Raw genomic sequence first — 16,081 nt, forward strand, 5'->3', positions numbered from 1 at the left:
ATATACAGTAATAATTTGACAGAAAATAAGGTAGATAAAAAAGTAAAAAGAACGAAATCAGTCTTCATTCAATACAGTTGGTATTGAACATCCAAGTAGTAACATCCACCCAAAATAATGCCATTTTAATTTTCCTAGAATAAACTTGGGAGGATAAAAATTAAAAAAAAAAAGAGTTGAACCTGCCAAAAAGTTCCTGTGAGTTCAATTTTTGTCCATCTCAGGGGGGAAGCCATTTTGCCACTTGTTCTCGACTAAAATAACATCACAGTTGCTAAGGTTTCGATAACAACCAATTATGGCTCATGTTCAGAAAACAGGTGAGCTATAATTGGTCATTACCTGAGCCCTGAGAAAATGTGATGTCATTTTCCATACACGCAATGTGGCAAAATGGCTGCCCCCTAAATTGGCTAAAAATAGATGCATTTTACTGCTTAAATCATATTCTACAACCACATTTTTAATCAGAGTGCCACTTTTAGACTAGACATATTATTTGACGTTCCCTTTAAATAAATATCTGCTTTCATGATTGCTTGCACTATATTACCCGATATCAGTTTTTAAACAGGTGGGATATTGGTAACCTTTTGAAAATAGTACAAATGAATTTTAAATGACTAACTGCTAAATTTTGCACTAATCTGATGTTGCAAATGAACACGTGAGTTTGTTGTCAAATACTGTATATGCGCATTAGAGCTGGACTTATATAATTCGCGCTGATGTGGAAAGAATCTGTCATATGCATCGTACGTTGTGTGAATGAAGCATTTTGACACTGTGACCTGAGAGTTTTACCCTTGTCTTTAATGCTTCCTACACTTTGAGGTGTCCTTGTAATAGAGCATGACGAACTACATTTTACTAAATGGCATACAAGTACATCAATGCGTGTGTGTGTGTGTGTGTGTGTGTGTGTGTGTGTGTGTGTGTGTGTGTGTGTGTGTGTGTGTGTGTGTGTGTGTGTGTGTGTGTGTGTGTATTCTCGGAGCGTAGCAGCGTGGTGCCACCCTGCAGCATCTTCCTCCCCAGTGGCCCATGTGGGCCTGACCTTGTCTACTGGCTGGGGACATCTTCTATTAAAGCAGCGCACTGTGATAAGGCCATTTCTTTTCCTTCAGCATCCTTTTAATGTCATCCCTGAAATATGAAGTCATTAAGCGATATTAAAACAGTGCTGACAAACTAATTAACAGAAGACATTATACGGGATGGGCTCGATTAATCCGCTTTAATTGCTCTTTTAAATGGAGGCTCCAATTAAAATTAATAAAGATTTACTGGTGATCGCACCAAACTACACCAAGAAGTGGTTGTCTGAAGGGCAGCTTAAAGTCAGCCTCCTCCATTGTCAAGTTGCTCTCTGCTTACTCACGACGCCCCCCAAAAAAAGCTTGTATAAGAGCATGAGCGTGGAGATTAAATAGGGAGAATGTCTCAGACCTCCCAATTCCCTGATTCCATTCCTCTGCAGCCTCCTGAGCCGCTTGATCCTGTCTTCATCCTCCCTGTTAAGGAGGATCCACACAGCCACACTCGCTTCAATTGCATAGAAAGCGCCACCCGCTGTTGTATATTTTTAGACACGGCAGAGCAAACGCAAAGATACAACGACAATCATTTCCACCACTACACTTTGAACCAGATTTAACTTTTCAAAGTGTGATAAGTGAGGTCTATTATTGAGGAAGGGGTGTGTATGTAATACCTTTAATTTTCACTAGATGGCGGTGTTTATCTTTCTTGTGAACACGTTCGGCCAAATAGCTTCGGCGTATGATTCTTTAGGCGCACATGTTTCTCAGAAATGCGCATTGAGCAAATTACCGTGTGATTTTCTGTTTCAATTTTTCAATTTAATCTAGCTCTAGCATTTTTCATCTTCATTACTGGCACCCTTTGCTTTTTCAAATACACATATATATATATATATTTGCATCAGGCCATTTAAGTGGAAGCCTTGACAGCCAGAGGCAGTAAAACAACTAAAGGTATTTTTCTTTGTTTTCTTTCATTATTTCAGAGGTTACCAAGTCCTGTTCTGAAAATGTCACCCAACAAATTAATTGGAGCAGAGCTCTTTGCTTTAACCGGAGGCATTTTAATTGTATTGAGGATGTAAATCAATTTGCTGAAGAAGACAGCTCTAATTGAAAAGAAATGTCTATTAAAAGATTAGTATTGTTTATTGTTTCCTGTCTTTCTCATCACCTAATCCAACTAATGTTTTAATTTCCTTAATGTTATCATTTCTGATGTAATTGGTGCTTGGCTCCCTATCACATTTTCCAATTAAATATTTGTTTTTTCACACTGAAAAGAAAGTGAGGCACTCATACATTTGACGAACTACAACTACTGTCGTGTTGTCTCACTTCACATAACATAAATGTAACTTGTCGCCTCGTGTGTCAGAAACACATTACAAAATCATGATCCTTTTTATCAGCCAGTTGTGGTCAAAGTTAAAAGAAATTTGGCTTCAACTGCGCGTCTAGAACAGAAGAGAAGTGATTCTCCAAATGTGGTACGAGTATAACTAGTGGTATGTATGCCCTGTTTAGTGGTATGCAACAAAAGAAAATCACTGAATCCAACATATATAACATTTACAAAATTTAAAACGTGCAATACAGTCAATCAAATTGCAATGACGCTTGTAGATTTCTATACAGCATGTTATTAGTTATATTATTTTTATTAAAATTATTGTACTATTAATGTTTGTAATTTTAAGTATACAGTAGTACATAGTTTGTATTTAATCTTGAAGAACTGTCTGGCTTCCAACATATATTTATCTCCAATTTCTTACACAACTTTTGTGCAGTGCATTTTAACCCTTACATTGACACAGCGGTCACTACAGTGAACAGCTTGTCATGTTATCAGGTTACAGGGTGCATGAAAGGGTTAATAGCATTTCTTAAAATAGGTTGAGAAGCTCAGTCATCTGGGAGGGGCTCAGATTAGAGCCTTTGCTCCTTTACATTTAGAGGAGCCGAATGAGGTGTTTTGGGAATCTGGTTAGGAGACGTCCGGGGTGCCTTACTGTTGAGGTGTTCCGGGAATGTCCCACCGGGAGGCGGTCTTGAGAACAACCCAGGACATGCAGGAGGGACGATATGTCCCGTTTAGCCCTGATCCCTACTGGAAATGAAGTGGCTGGGAAGAGGGAAGTCTGAACTTTCATACATACAACACTGAGATTGCGATGAAATGTGTTACCACTCTCCCATTCACAAAAAAATATCTTCAAAAGAGCTGAACAAATAATTTACTGGCTTCTGATCTCAAAAAACTAGTACAAATGGATGCATTTGCTATGTACATGTGAGCATATAAGGCGCTCATACATTTATAGAGGTTCACAGTCAAAACAGCCCTCCGAGAGAAACCATAACTATGATGTGGCCCGCAACAAAAATGAGTTTGAAACCACTGCCCTAGATAAAGCCCTCACGCAGATGTCCTTGGGGGGCCCAGGTTGTAGCAAGTTTCAAAGTAGGCATGTTCTAAAAATAGCCCATCAGTGATTTCCTGATCACTTGCATGACACCTGAAGAGATTTATAGAAATAAAGTGATGGATATTGATAGAAACCGATTCCTATATTTTCCTAAATCATTTTGAGCAATCCAGGTCTCAACGACAAATTTTTATTTCAGGAGTGTGAGAATAAACGTTTCAGATAATGTTTGGATGGATGGATGTGTCTCAAACTCATGGTCCAACAAAGTAATCAGTAGCCTTGGAGTAAGTCTTAGTTATAAAAAGATTGGTGATCCCCCTGCCCTAAAGACATCTAAATGCGTTGCGACATTTGCAATGCTCCTGACTTGCGTGCATGCTTTTGCACCCAGTGTGCTTTGAGCGGCCGGCTGCCTGGAAGAAACAACCAGTGGGTTTGTGGAATTCTGCTTCGGTGGCACAACTGTGTTATGAGGTCACCTCGGGCATTAGTCATGAGGAGAGAATGCATTGTGGCTGTTTTTTAAGAAAATGGCATTTGTCGGCATCCGCAGCGGCCGCACAATGAATGCAGGCCTTAGAAAGTTGACTTGAATTGACTCCGGCGAACAATGTGAACAGAATAGTTGGGGTCAACGTGGATTAGAGGCACCTTTGGGGCTCTGGGCCTGGACACCGTATTTTCATATTTCAACATGTCCAGCTGAAAGCTTTTTGACTGAATTGAGTGAGCGGTGACTGTGAAGAAAACATAAACAAGTGGATTTATGTCATAATTTAAAGCATCTTTAATTCCATTATCATCCATTACAATGTATTTTACTGAAATATCGGGAAATGATTGTACTTTACATAAAAAAAGCATCACCTTTGTTCACAATAAATCATTTGCTTTGCTTCTACTTGCGTTTAGCATTAAGCAACTAGTGTACAGCATAATCACATTAACACATTATGACACAAACAGCATAAGTGCATGTTTTTTCCCCCACAGCAAACAGCAATGGAAAGTAAAACGGGACTAGTCTCAATAAAACCATCTACATCAGGATAAAGCTAAACAATGGTTGATCGCAAAGGGATGGGCATAATGAACAAATGTGGTAAATCCATGAATTCTTGTTTACAATTATGAATTGGAATTTAATTGTTGGTGATGGAGGCCAGCGAAGACACTGTTGTTGATTCAGTCTCAATTACTTTGTGGTCTAAAGAAGAACAACGCCAAAGGAACGTTGAGCTCCTTGTTTACTTCAATAAAACATGTGCCACAACGTGCACACAACGCTGTTACCATCACCTTTTTAGCATGGTCGTATGTCCTCTCTTCAAATTTTCATATTTGTGTAATCTTGTGTTATATTATTAATTATTATCATATCCTGTTTGAGCATCATATTATTTCATGTTAAGAGTACCTCCATTTTATTCTGTTGTTTAATAATTGCCCAGACATGTTTGTATGTTGATAGCCAATGATTGGTTGAAGAAACGGAAAACAGGAAGTGTTCTAGTCGCCTAGAAGAGTGTGTTCTGGATGGTACTGCGGTGCGGTGCAGAGTAGACGTCCTTTCGGTAAATCTGCGTTCAAACGGAATCCATCTCTCCTTTTGCCGTTTCGTAAAGTAGAGCTACCCATTCAAAAACAACAAACCCCTCAACTTACATTTGTATAACTACGTACAGTAGTTCGCCTTGATTAAATGTCTCACTCGAGCTCATGTAACCCTGTTGTGCATATAATCATAATAAGACAATTACTGTATATTTTCTTTACTCATTAACACCAAGTTTCATCAACAACAAGCTTCCTTATGATAATAAGTAATTCTTTTTTTTAAAAAAGTCCTATTCTTCTGCAAAAACAGCTAGCTGCACAGCTAGCTTCTACTCTGGAGAGAAAGCGAACGTTTGTCCAGATTTGGAAACGTGCTACCTGCAACCTTGATTGCAACTCCATTACTCGGGCTTAAGAATTTATTTTTTGTCATTATGATCAGTTGATATGTAACAGAATATCAGAAGAGTAAAGGCTTATTTTTCAAGAATCTTGAAGCCTAAATGTGCTTCGATTCTGGAATACAATACAATAAATGCTGAATGACTCAAATATTCTTCAATATCATTGAATGAACTTCTTCCATATTTGATCAAGGAGATATCAAAGCCCCACCCCGAGTTAACGGAGATGGAAAAGATGGATTCCATTTTCGTAAACAAATGGAACAACTACAAACTGAACAACTGTCTAATTGTACGGAGGCCAATTATAGAAGTAAACACAAGCTGCATAATACACAACAAGCATGAATAATTCGTTTCGTCTGATGCCACAAGAATATTAACAAACTACCATAATCAATAACATCATCCAACAGCTACGTTTCACTTCACTAGTAAAAAGCACTACAATGAAATGATCAAAGTACTCATGTGTCAAACTTTCCGCCCGTCAGCAGTTCCGACAGTATTTTTGTCACAATGTTTTTCCGCTTTGTCCTACAAATAGGAGGATGTCTTGAACTCGTCTGGGACGTCACTGTCTAGTTTACAGATGACCTTGTAGATGGCCTTTTTCCAGGATGGGTCTGAGTCTTTGGCCACAGAAATGGCTTTGTAAAACTCATGCAAAGTAATTTCAGCAACCTCGAGGAATTTGTCTGGAACCTGGGAAAGAAAGGTGAGAGACTGCGTAAAGACGGTGTAGAGGTTAAAATAGAAACTAAAATGTTCCATCAGGTTTGACTAACGAGCTGATGAATCTAATAGTTTCCTGCGGCACTCCTGAGTATCTCACGGCACACTCGTGTGCCAAGGCACCTCGGTTTGGAATCACTCGTCTAGCTGATGAAAATGAGCACATATTTTGTTGTTTTCATCATCATGCGATGACAAATGCAGTGCAGCAATTCTTCATAACAAACGCTGCTTGAATTAGCCTGACTTGATCTGACGAGAAGGCTCAATTTGAAGCTTGGAGGACTGGAGGAGAGAGTGGTTAGTCATCCAGAAATCGATTGCTAGGACTGTCACTGTTAAATTCTATTATTCCTGCCACTAATCATTATCATCACTGTCATCATCATCATCATCATCATCATTACCATAATTAATCTAAAGCAATGGCAACCTTTTCATTGCAAGATTATTGCTGGAAACAAATGTTCTGGATTGAAAACACTGCCCGTAGTACTTCCCACCTTCTAAAATAATTTTGCAAGTTAATTTAGCCCATGATCAATCAGGGAAATTAGACATTTCAGTCAAGTGCTCAATCCCTGTTAAGTGTTGGGCAAAAATTATTATTATTTTTTAAATATTATTTTTTATTTCCTTTCATTTAGAAGCACAGTCATTACAACTGAAACACGGAAATTGAAATACTGATACGACTGTGCTGTTGCGATTGCGAATCATTGCTCAATTACAATCGTATCAGCACTTACACACATGAGATGTATTTACAAAAGATGCTGGGAGAAAACCGCCTCGTTTCCCCATCAACTGGCCAGGCGGTCAGCACTAGTTTGTGAGCAGAAGTTATTTTTCTTTGCCCTCATCTCCTGACACAAAGCATCCCTGGGAAAGGAATGTCTTAGTGCCAAGGTAAAGAAAACGGTCCCATCCCTTTCCCACTGAGTGGCCTTCTGCCTCGCCATCCACAGCGTCTTTCTCAGCATTCCGCATCAGTAGCAATCTCGGCCTCGCTCAGGCGTACGGGTCCTCTAATCCGGAGTTGTTTTAGTGGGATTTTGCGGCTTCCTCTTCCCACAGTGTGACAAAGCGTCACTCTGGGGTTTGGATAATGGCGGCGAAGGCTGGCAAGCCACAGGTGCAGTGTGACACAAGGGTCAGTCGGAGGACGTAGGTGAGCAGTGAGTCACGTGCAGGAGCTGTGACATGCCTCTGCCAGGTAAGAACAAAAATGCTGATGTGGCTGTTCTTCTTCTAATCAAGTGGCTGTCTCTCCATTCTATACAGGGATGAACAGTTTTGGAAAATAAACAATCCCCCCCCCGCCTCAATATTGAGATTGCAATTTAATATGCAATTCTTTTTTCAAGGTCCTGATCCTCTGTATTTTTTAGGAAACACAAGAAATAAATTCTAATTTATTATACATCCATGTTTCGAACTGATAGGTTAAGCTTATGCAAAAATAAAGGCGAATGAACCATGAATTAATTTGAAAGACAGTGTCTCTACTTCAATTAGCCTTGTTTTCTTACTAAACACTTTGACTTGCAACCTTTGAAGTGGTCCCTCGGAAAAAATCTAACAAAGAAGTGTGGCATGAACATAAAATGTATCACTTATCATTTTTCAGGAGGCAATGTTTGGTAGCTGACCTGCAAGTTGCAAAGTACACACTCGAGGGATAGTCTCCAGTTCATCTAAATTAATATGTAAATTGATTTTTTTTTTTTAACAATGGAATCCATCCACTTACAGTCCTCATTGAAACGGAGCCCCTCAAAGTTAATTCTAAGTGAGTGAAGAGGTTCACCCCAGTCGCCAGCCAATCACAGGATACGAGTAGACAATCACAGTGTTTTTGCCAAACGTTTGAAAAACAATCACATTTGTTCCTTCTCTTTTTTTTAAAGTCTGATTTTAGACCTGGGCTTAGTACTGTTTCAGCAACAATGAAGGTTGCGAATGATCTTGCACATCTAAAGCAGCTCTGGTCCTCGAGGGCAGCTGTCCTGCGTGTCTTAAATGTCTCCCTGCTCCAACATGTCAGATTCAAATGATCAGCTCATCAGCAATCATTTATTATGGATAGAAGAAAAATATGTTTTACATACTTAAAAAAAAAAAGCCTGATCCGATGGGATGACCAACCCATGTCGATGAAACCGTAACCTCCCGGGCTGAGGTAACGATATAACATGGAATATAAAAGATGACTTATTGAGCAACGAGGAGCACTCACGTGGAAGTCGTTGGCCTTGTTGTAGTGCATATTGAGTGCACGGAATAGCTCGGAGTCTCTGCTGACTGTGATGTCTTTGACTTCACTGATGCCGTCGACGATGGCTTGGCGGGCAAACTTCTCCATTTGGATGTAATAGAACTCCCTGAAGTTACTAAACCATTTGATCAGCTGAGATGTGATGCAGCGATTGAACTGGAGACAAACAAAAAATAATATATACAAAATATTAGAAGACAAAAGAAAACGACTACTTTTCGGGTCGATTGTTATCCGATACCTCATTTCAATTAAAATGATAAAGCTCTACGCTTTGAAATCAAATCAATGAAACGGACTCCGTGGCAGATGTGTGTTATTGAAGGCTCTCGTAATAACCGACAGTCCTAATTTGCGTTCAATACCTGTGGGGCAAAATTCCAGCTAATAAGTCTGTCAGCCTATTTACACGAGACGCAAATTGCGTTGATCTTTTCCCATCAATGTCCAGAGTAAAAGAAAACACCTGCCAGGCCTGTGTATTTCTAATCGCAGTCTTGACATTAGCCGTGTTGTTCTATCTCGTCATCCAGAAAGATGAGTGAAAGAGGGAAAAAAAAAGGCCTAAGGGCTGGGCAGGCATCAAAGACGTTTCTTCCCGCTGGTGTGATGGGTGTGAACGCCACGCGGTAAGGACAGAAGGAAGCTTCCCTCTCGCTGACTCGGGCTGATAGGATGGAATCAGACACTGGGATTAAGCGCTCTTTTGTTCGGTGCCACTTCCCACCACCGGATTGTAAGCAAGGAGGAGACGTTCGCAGGCCGCCGCCACAGCATCCTCCCCCATGACCCGGGGGTCAACATAGATTGGGAAGCGGGGGCCCGGACTGAGGGAGGATGAGGGATGACCAACGGCGACAGAAGAAGCATTTGGAAGAAATTGTCATGCGGCACGCATGAAGTGAAAAGAAGCGATGCAAAGACAAAAAGAACGGATGCCGGCCACTAAGAACAGCTAGAGACACTCGACCGAGGCCAACGGGATGTTGTGTTTAGGGCCAGCAGGTCTCTAATACCAACTCTGTTGACACTCAATAGCAATGCCTTGCCTACAGAGTCCTTTGTCACCCCATTTGCTGACTGGAGTAGCTTTTTTTTCAACAAGAGAATGGCTCTGTAGCTCCCTTTGCCCCCAGGACACACTAGCAGCTCAGCGGCTTTGTTGTTTAAACCCTCTGCGTTATTGTCTCTCTCCTCCGACACACTGCGGCTCTTTTCCGTCCCAAACGCACACTGAGAAGTTGATACGGGGGCGTTTCAACGCAGGTGAAACCGTTGTGAGGGATTATTAAATGTGAGATTCAGCATATTACCTTGACATCAGGGAAGAATGTCTTCAGGACATTGGAGCTGGGGTAGCGAGTGTAGAAGAACATCAGTTTGGCCTTCTTCAAGTGACTCGGGGTGAGACCCTCCTGGATGTTCATCATCAGGTTAAGGCAGAGGCACGGACAAACGGGAACACGCAGAGCAGCGCGGTGCAAGGTGATAGTGGAGCACAGTATTGTGTTGCATCAATCCTTGGTTAAATTTAATTTGGCTGAAGACTAGCTCGAGTCAATGATGACCCTAACATGTGCTTATTGGCAAAACAGAATTAGGAATTAGATTAGGGATTTTTAATTAGCGAGCAAAGCACTTCATGGTTGGCTGTTAAAACCAAAGAGGAGCTCATTTCAATATAGCATATGTCGCACCCTCTTTTTCTTCAGAAAAAAAAAAAGGTGGTTCAATTTTACTTCTGGCTACTTTTTACTCACTTAAGCTTTAGATTAAAACGTGTTTTAGATGGCTTTTCACAACAACTTCATGAATACTGTTTCTAGTTTTTGTTTTTTTTCCCTCCCCTGTGGCAATGAAGACGTTATGGAGCATTTCCTCTGTAGTCCACCGACATGCCTCAGGTCACGAAATGTCTTCATCAGGCCACAACGTTAATTAGAAAAGCCTACCTTTGAAACAGGGCGTGGGCATGAAAGATTAATGTCTCTATTGTTCAAAGGGAAGCAGGACCATTTGCACTCGAAAGCTCAAATAAATCCGCATAAAAATATGTCGGGTATCATAAATGTAATCCAAACTAAATCAGACTCGCATGGTCCAGGCAATGAAAGTGAATGGAGCATCATGTCTCGTGCTGACTTTCTTTCACTCTTCACGCAAGTCAAAGCCGCTGCCGTCATCTTATAAAAATGGTGTGCATTCTGACAAAGGTACACAATTGCACATACTCAAGACAAGAGCTCAAGTGTTATGGTTGGAAGGCACTTGTAGTTTCCACCAGCACTCAGATGTGACCTTTTCTATGCACCCCCCATCACTGTGATGATGGAGAAATAGATCCTGCACCTTTTCAAGTATGGAAAAAAAAAAAAAAGATGCTTCCTGAAACAGAACACGATGCTTTCTCTGCCTTTGAAAAATCAGGCTTTTGTTCCTGGCAATTCTTATCAAAGCCTTGTATTCCTTTTTATTTGTCTTTTTGCGGACTTGAAGTCATTACTCTGCTCAGATTAAAGAAGATGCGGTAATTTTCGATGGGAGGGGGAAAGGGATCAAAGAAATAAATTCTCCTTGAAGTTACTGCCGCTGCCTATTCTAAAACTGACCGGTGCGTCAAAGCTCAATTATAGTGAGGGTTGCAGAAAAACATAACACATGACCGAACATTGTGTCAATAGAATGAGTTACTTTCGACTACCATTGACTTGACTAACCTGCCTCTTATTATTTTTTCAAGAGATCTTACAAAACTCATGTGAATACTGAGATATGTACATAATAATGCTATTGTACATAGTATTTTTCTTATTATTTTCATTGCTCCTAATCAGCTTGTAGTGGTAGATGTTGCTTTCTTTTGGTTATGTTCATTGCGCCCAACATTCGTCGGCACCAATCCCATTCCTGGATAAATGGTAAGGGTTGGATCAGGAAGGGCAAATATAAGGAGTAAAATATGGGCCACACAAAAATTTGGCAAACAAATGTAGAGTCGATTTTAGACTGCCTTGAACCAGGTCTAACTTGTGGTGCAGGCGGAGTAACGATTTGGAAAGTTTTAAATGAGCCACAGACAGACACATTCTGAGCTGCGCGGATGTGATTGGGGCATGTCATTGCATTTCATTAATGAATACGACAATAGCATGAGACAATCCCTGAGTCAATTTATCGAATGAATAGACTTGCTCTGGGTACAAAAATCGGAACCTATATATCGGGGGTCTGAAACTCACAGCCTGGGGGTCTATTTGCAGCCCGCAGGACGATTGTGACCCTCAACTTGACGTTAAAGTTGAATTTTACCCCCCTTTTTTTGTCATTATCCTTGAGGTTTTGTGTTTTTGTGCTTGTTTTTTTTTTAATTTAATTCACAGGTGCCAAACTCCTCTCGGGCCAGACTCTTGTATGTTTTATATGACTCCCTCCTCCAGCACAACGATTCAAATGAGCCCAAATATCCTGTCATCCATGGAGGGAATGGTTGGCATTGAACGGTAAATGTCAAGAAAAATAGAACACTCAATGTTTTTTTGGGGGGTGGGGAGTTGTTGCAAACCAACATAATGTGTCATAATTTGACGATGGTGACGAGTATGGAACGGACCAGGGAGATGAGCGAGAGAGGACAGTGTTACCTATCTTGTTTACATTTCTCGTTTATGGTTCCACATACCAGGCATGCCCAATACGTCAATCGCGATCGACCGATAGTCCCAAATCGATCGTGAGTTTGTAGCAGGAAATGAGGGGGGAAAAAATCTGTGTGTCTGTGTGCGAGTTATTAATATTGTATATATTGTTTGTGTTTTGCGCACTGCACCCTAAGCATCCTATCAGTTTCACTTGTATTTAAGTATTTAAAAAACAAATCGAATCAAATCAAAAATCAGGGCACGTTCAACCTACAGTGGCGGATGATGTGCATCACCGGAAGTTGTTAGCAGTCAGCAAATCTGCAATTGCAGCACGTGATCCGAGCAGTGCGATATATCTTTGTTATTCTCAGTCTCATTCATTGCTCGCCAAGAATGGGAATCAGGAGAAGCATTTTAAAACAAGTTTGTATGATAATTTCTGCACTTAACACGCCGCAAAAGGTGCCTCCAATGCCTCGGCGTCCGGTTTCTACTGAGGTAGGCAGTGATTTGCTTTTCACAAACTCACAAATTATTTTATCTACTTTATTTTTCCGTTTCGTTCACGTTAAGCGCCGTTATGGCTGTTGCTCATCATGGCATGCGTATGCGCGTGTGCATGACGGTGTGCATGCGTGCACATACGCTCACGGCTCGATCGCGGGATGTTGAAAAGTTGATCTTTGGGCAAAAAAGATTGGCCACCCCTATTCTGAACAATTAATAAAGACTGAGAAGATTCGATTACCGTAGTTGTTCTTTTTTTGGGGGAATATGTGAAACTGTTTTAGGTTTTTTTTTTTAATGGAATACTTGGATAGATAGATAGATAGATAGATAGATAGATAGATAGATAGATAGATAGATAGATAGATAGATAGATAGATAGATAGATAGATAGATAGATAGATAGATAGATAGATAGATAGATAGATAGATAGATAGATAGATAGATAGATTTATTAATTAGATTAACGGATGTCACGATCTACGGCTTTGATCTCAACTTGTTTGCGGTGTAAAGAACAACATCATAGTATTCAGTTAAAAGAGGCAGAGTTACGCCCATGCAAAACTCGACTATGGCACTATGCATTCAGGCAGAATTATTCCACTCACTCTTCAGCAATCGATTTGTCTAAACACTTTAGACTACTTTCTCATTTTCTTTAACCACTTCTCCTACCATGTGTGGAAACAGGCTGCATCATGCACGTAAAAAGTTCTCACTGGCTAATTTGGCAAAAGGATATGTTGAGGGACATGTAGGGGTTTCGCTCAGCCATATTTTGCATCTCGCCACACTCCAGTTTGACGTGAGGGAGGCAGAGAGTGTCGACCGTCACAGTCCCCAGCGCAGAGGGACGAGGGTGGTGGCTGAGATGACCGGGTGTCACTTTGGATCTCAAGGCGATGGTGTCCCAAGGTAAGTCGACCGAGTCTGGAGAGGTTCCGTCCATCGAATGGGGTATGCAGTGGAGAGCTCCAAAGTTAGAATGCGGCCCGTACTTGAGAAGGTGCTCCAGTATCTGACTGTCATGCAAAGGGGCACTGTAGTTAAAATGGAACGGCGTCTGATGCACAGGATAGGGCCGCTTCACTGCGGAGGTGACTGAGCTCAGAGGTGTTGTCACTGGTTTGCGAACGACCAGTGAGAGCGCTTCTGTCTGGTCCTGGTGTGCCTCTGAGTTATCGTAATATTCCAAAGAGTGGGGCTTGGTGGGGGACTCTTCAGCCTGCAGGTGCTCCTGCATTGAACCTTCTTCTTGGTTCTTTCTGCCAGCACTAAAGTTAGTCTTTACCTCTGGAGACGGGCACATGCGCTGTTGAGAGGGCACATCGAGTCCTGATGAGGACACCTTGGTCAGCACCCGGTCCACGCAGTCATTCAGAGCTCTGGACAGCTCCTGCTTCAAGATTTCCCGAAGGTTCTGACTCTCTATTTGGTGAGCCAGATGACCAACTGCTTTTATTCTATTGTCACGCTCTGGACTCGGCTTGCTCTTCCTCTCCAAACCATCTTCAGGACCCGTGTAGCAGCTTTCCACCGGGGTGTGACAATCAGCGGTTCCAGCTGCCTTGTCATCCAGATCTGCATCATCCTGCTTATAGACTTGAAGGACTTTTTCCTGGAGCTGACGCATAAGCTTTTGCATGCTGCGGAGCTGCTCTTTGAGTTTGTGACACTCGTCGTCCTTGGCGTTCGTCTCATCGCGATCACCTTGAGCTTTTCGATTCACCGGCCCTCCAACGCTGTGCTCCTGATGTTGAGGTAGCCGTTGCTTGCGTTTATTCTCCCGGTATGCCTCTCTAGACTCCCGGGGGTCTCGGGAATCGACGTCGGGCCGCTCACTGTCCCCGTGCGCCCTGTTGTTGGGAGAGCCTGCCATCACCCGGATGATGTTTTCCACACGGGCTCGCTTAGCTTGAAGGTGGTCGGGCGTGAGCGGCTCTCCCTCTGTGCCGCACCTCGTGGAAATGTAGCAATTGGGGGAGGATGCCTCCGCCGTGCTGTCCTTTGACGACACGCTGCTGCGGTCCTCCTGCCCAGAGTCAGTGGCAGTCGAGTTGGGCATATAGAAATGCCTTTCATCAAGTGGTCTTTTGCTGTGCATGCTCTTTCGGAGAAGTTGCGATATGATTGAGCTGTTGGAGTAGGAGGAAAGTGGCTCATTGTAGATGTTTCTGCGTAAGCAAGGCAGCAGGACGCCGTGTTTGTCATCCTCCAGACAGCCTTCACTGGAGTTGTGCACACTCTGGTCTGAAGGACTTAGGTTCATGTTTGCTAAGGTCTACGCACGCTTTGGAAAATCACAATCTGAAAAGATGGGGAACAAGCAACACAATTCAGTTAGTAAATAATAATAAATTCATCTCAGTGTGAAAAAGGAAAAACCTTATTTATTCAAAAATGTCATAATATCAATAACATAAATGAAAAAGTCTCTGAAAGACTGGTTGTCTTTTTTTTCTATAGGTTTAAGAATCTTGACAAACAATTACTGATTTCGTCACACATAAACTGATGTTTTTATACACTAAAATGGGGCGACAATTCAGCGTTTGGATACTGCGTGGACAGGCAAAATGAATGCTGCACATATTCAAAATCAGCAAAACTGTTATTTGCAAGACTATTAGGAAGCAAAACCTTGATTGGCAGTTTGTTCCTTTTGAAATTGTGCCAATAACACAGGATAAAATACATACAAGACAAGATTGTACACTGTGTTTAAATTATTTATAAGCGAAATGATATTGAATGCTCTGTTTTTATGTCATCATCAAACAAAAATCCCTTCTGGTTTTCATTTTCATTGTGTGGCTTTCACTGGCTTTCATTTCAAGTGCAGACTGTATATTTCACAAACAGTCATGTACCATATGTGCATTCTTTAAAAAAACGCAACTGGAGTAGAACTTTAAAATTGCAGTTTTGATTTTTTATTGTATCTTACATGATAATGTTTATGCCAAATGTGCAATTTGACATGCACCCTTTTTTAAATTCTGCTTCTTTTATATGTAATGCTATCTGGATGTCTAGACAAACAAAGACATTAAAATATAGTAATATTGTTATGTTCCTAAATTCAATTAGAAAGGGTACAATGATGCGCGCTGTAGAAAGCAAAAGTGATGAACACATTTCCACATTCAAAAGTTCAAATTACAATGACTAATCAGATTTGTTTATTTTACAAATTCCATTTTTCAAAACCGTGACTGAATGACTGGAAGTGCCGTCAACCTTCACCGGTTACAATTTAAGAAATGTTTTAATAGGGAGGGGGACGATTTCAACCTTTTTTTTCCAACCGGTAATGGACACCTTTTTAGAATGTTAAAAGTTTGAGCTATCACGTGATCACAGTTTCTAAAACAGAACAACAAGACAATGAAACGAACGGGTTGGAGACCAGAAAAATGAGTGCGTTAAAGTGACAGGAATCCTCCTTACCTGTTGCCGGGCTGATGGCCTCCCGCA

General features: G+C 41.3%; 1 protein-coding gene and 2 long non-coding RNA genes across 3 annotated transcripts in view; 2 read left to right on the forward strand and 1 right to left on the reverse strand.

Moving 5' to 3' along the window:
• The window catches only part of LOC127614931 (uncharacterized), a 276,974-nt gene that overhangs the window by 132,019 nt on the left and 128,874 nt on the right, over positions 1-16,081 (forward strand). The window lies entirely within an intron of this gene.
• On the reverse strand, positions 4,254-14,873 carry prox2 (prospero homeobox 2). The gene is made up of 4 exons (XM_052086391.1): positions 13,347-14,873; positions 9,766-9,873; positions 8,414-8,608; positions 4,254-6,144 (listed from the first exon to the last, which is right to left on the reverse strand). The coding sequence occupies exons 1-4, from the start codon at positions 14,871-14,873 to the stop codon at positions 5,977-5,979; spliced, it is 1,998 nt and encodes a 665-aa protein (XP_051942351.1). The 3' UTR covers positions 4,254-5,976.
• On the forward strand, positions 13,403-15,288 carry LOC127614933 (uncharacterized). The gene is made up of 3 exons (XR_007966752.1): positions 13,403-13,519; positions 13,877-14,039; positions 14,120-15,288. It is a non-coding gene; the product is annotated as an uncharacterized LOC127614933 (long non-coding RNA).

Source organism: Hippocampus zosterae, chromosome 14 (genome assembly GCF_025434085.1).
Source record: "Hippocampus zosterae strain Florida chromosome 14, ASM2543408v3, whole genome shotgun sequence".
NCBI lineage: Eukaryota > Metazoa > Chordata > Actinopteri > Syngnathiformes > Syngnathidae > Hippocampus > Hippocampus zosterae.

Bases quoted from the DNA above. Each gene is read 5' to 3' on its own strand.
- prox2 (XM_052086391.1), bottom strand. From the start codon at position 14,873: ATGAACCTAAGTCCTTCAGACCAGAGTGTGCACAACTCCAGTGAAGGC. The intron at 9,874-13,346 runs ATATCCTTTTGC...CTGATGATGAAC, and splicing joins ACCCCTACATGTCCCTCAAC to ATCCAGGAGGGTCTCACCCC. The intron at 8,609-9,765 runs GTAATATGCTGA...GTTTGTCTCCAG, and splicing joins CATTCTTCCCTGATGTCAAG to TTCAATCGCTGCATCACATC.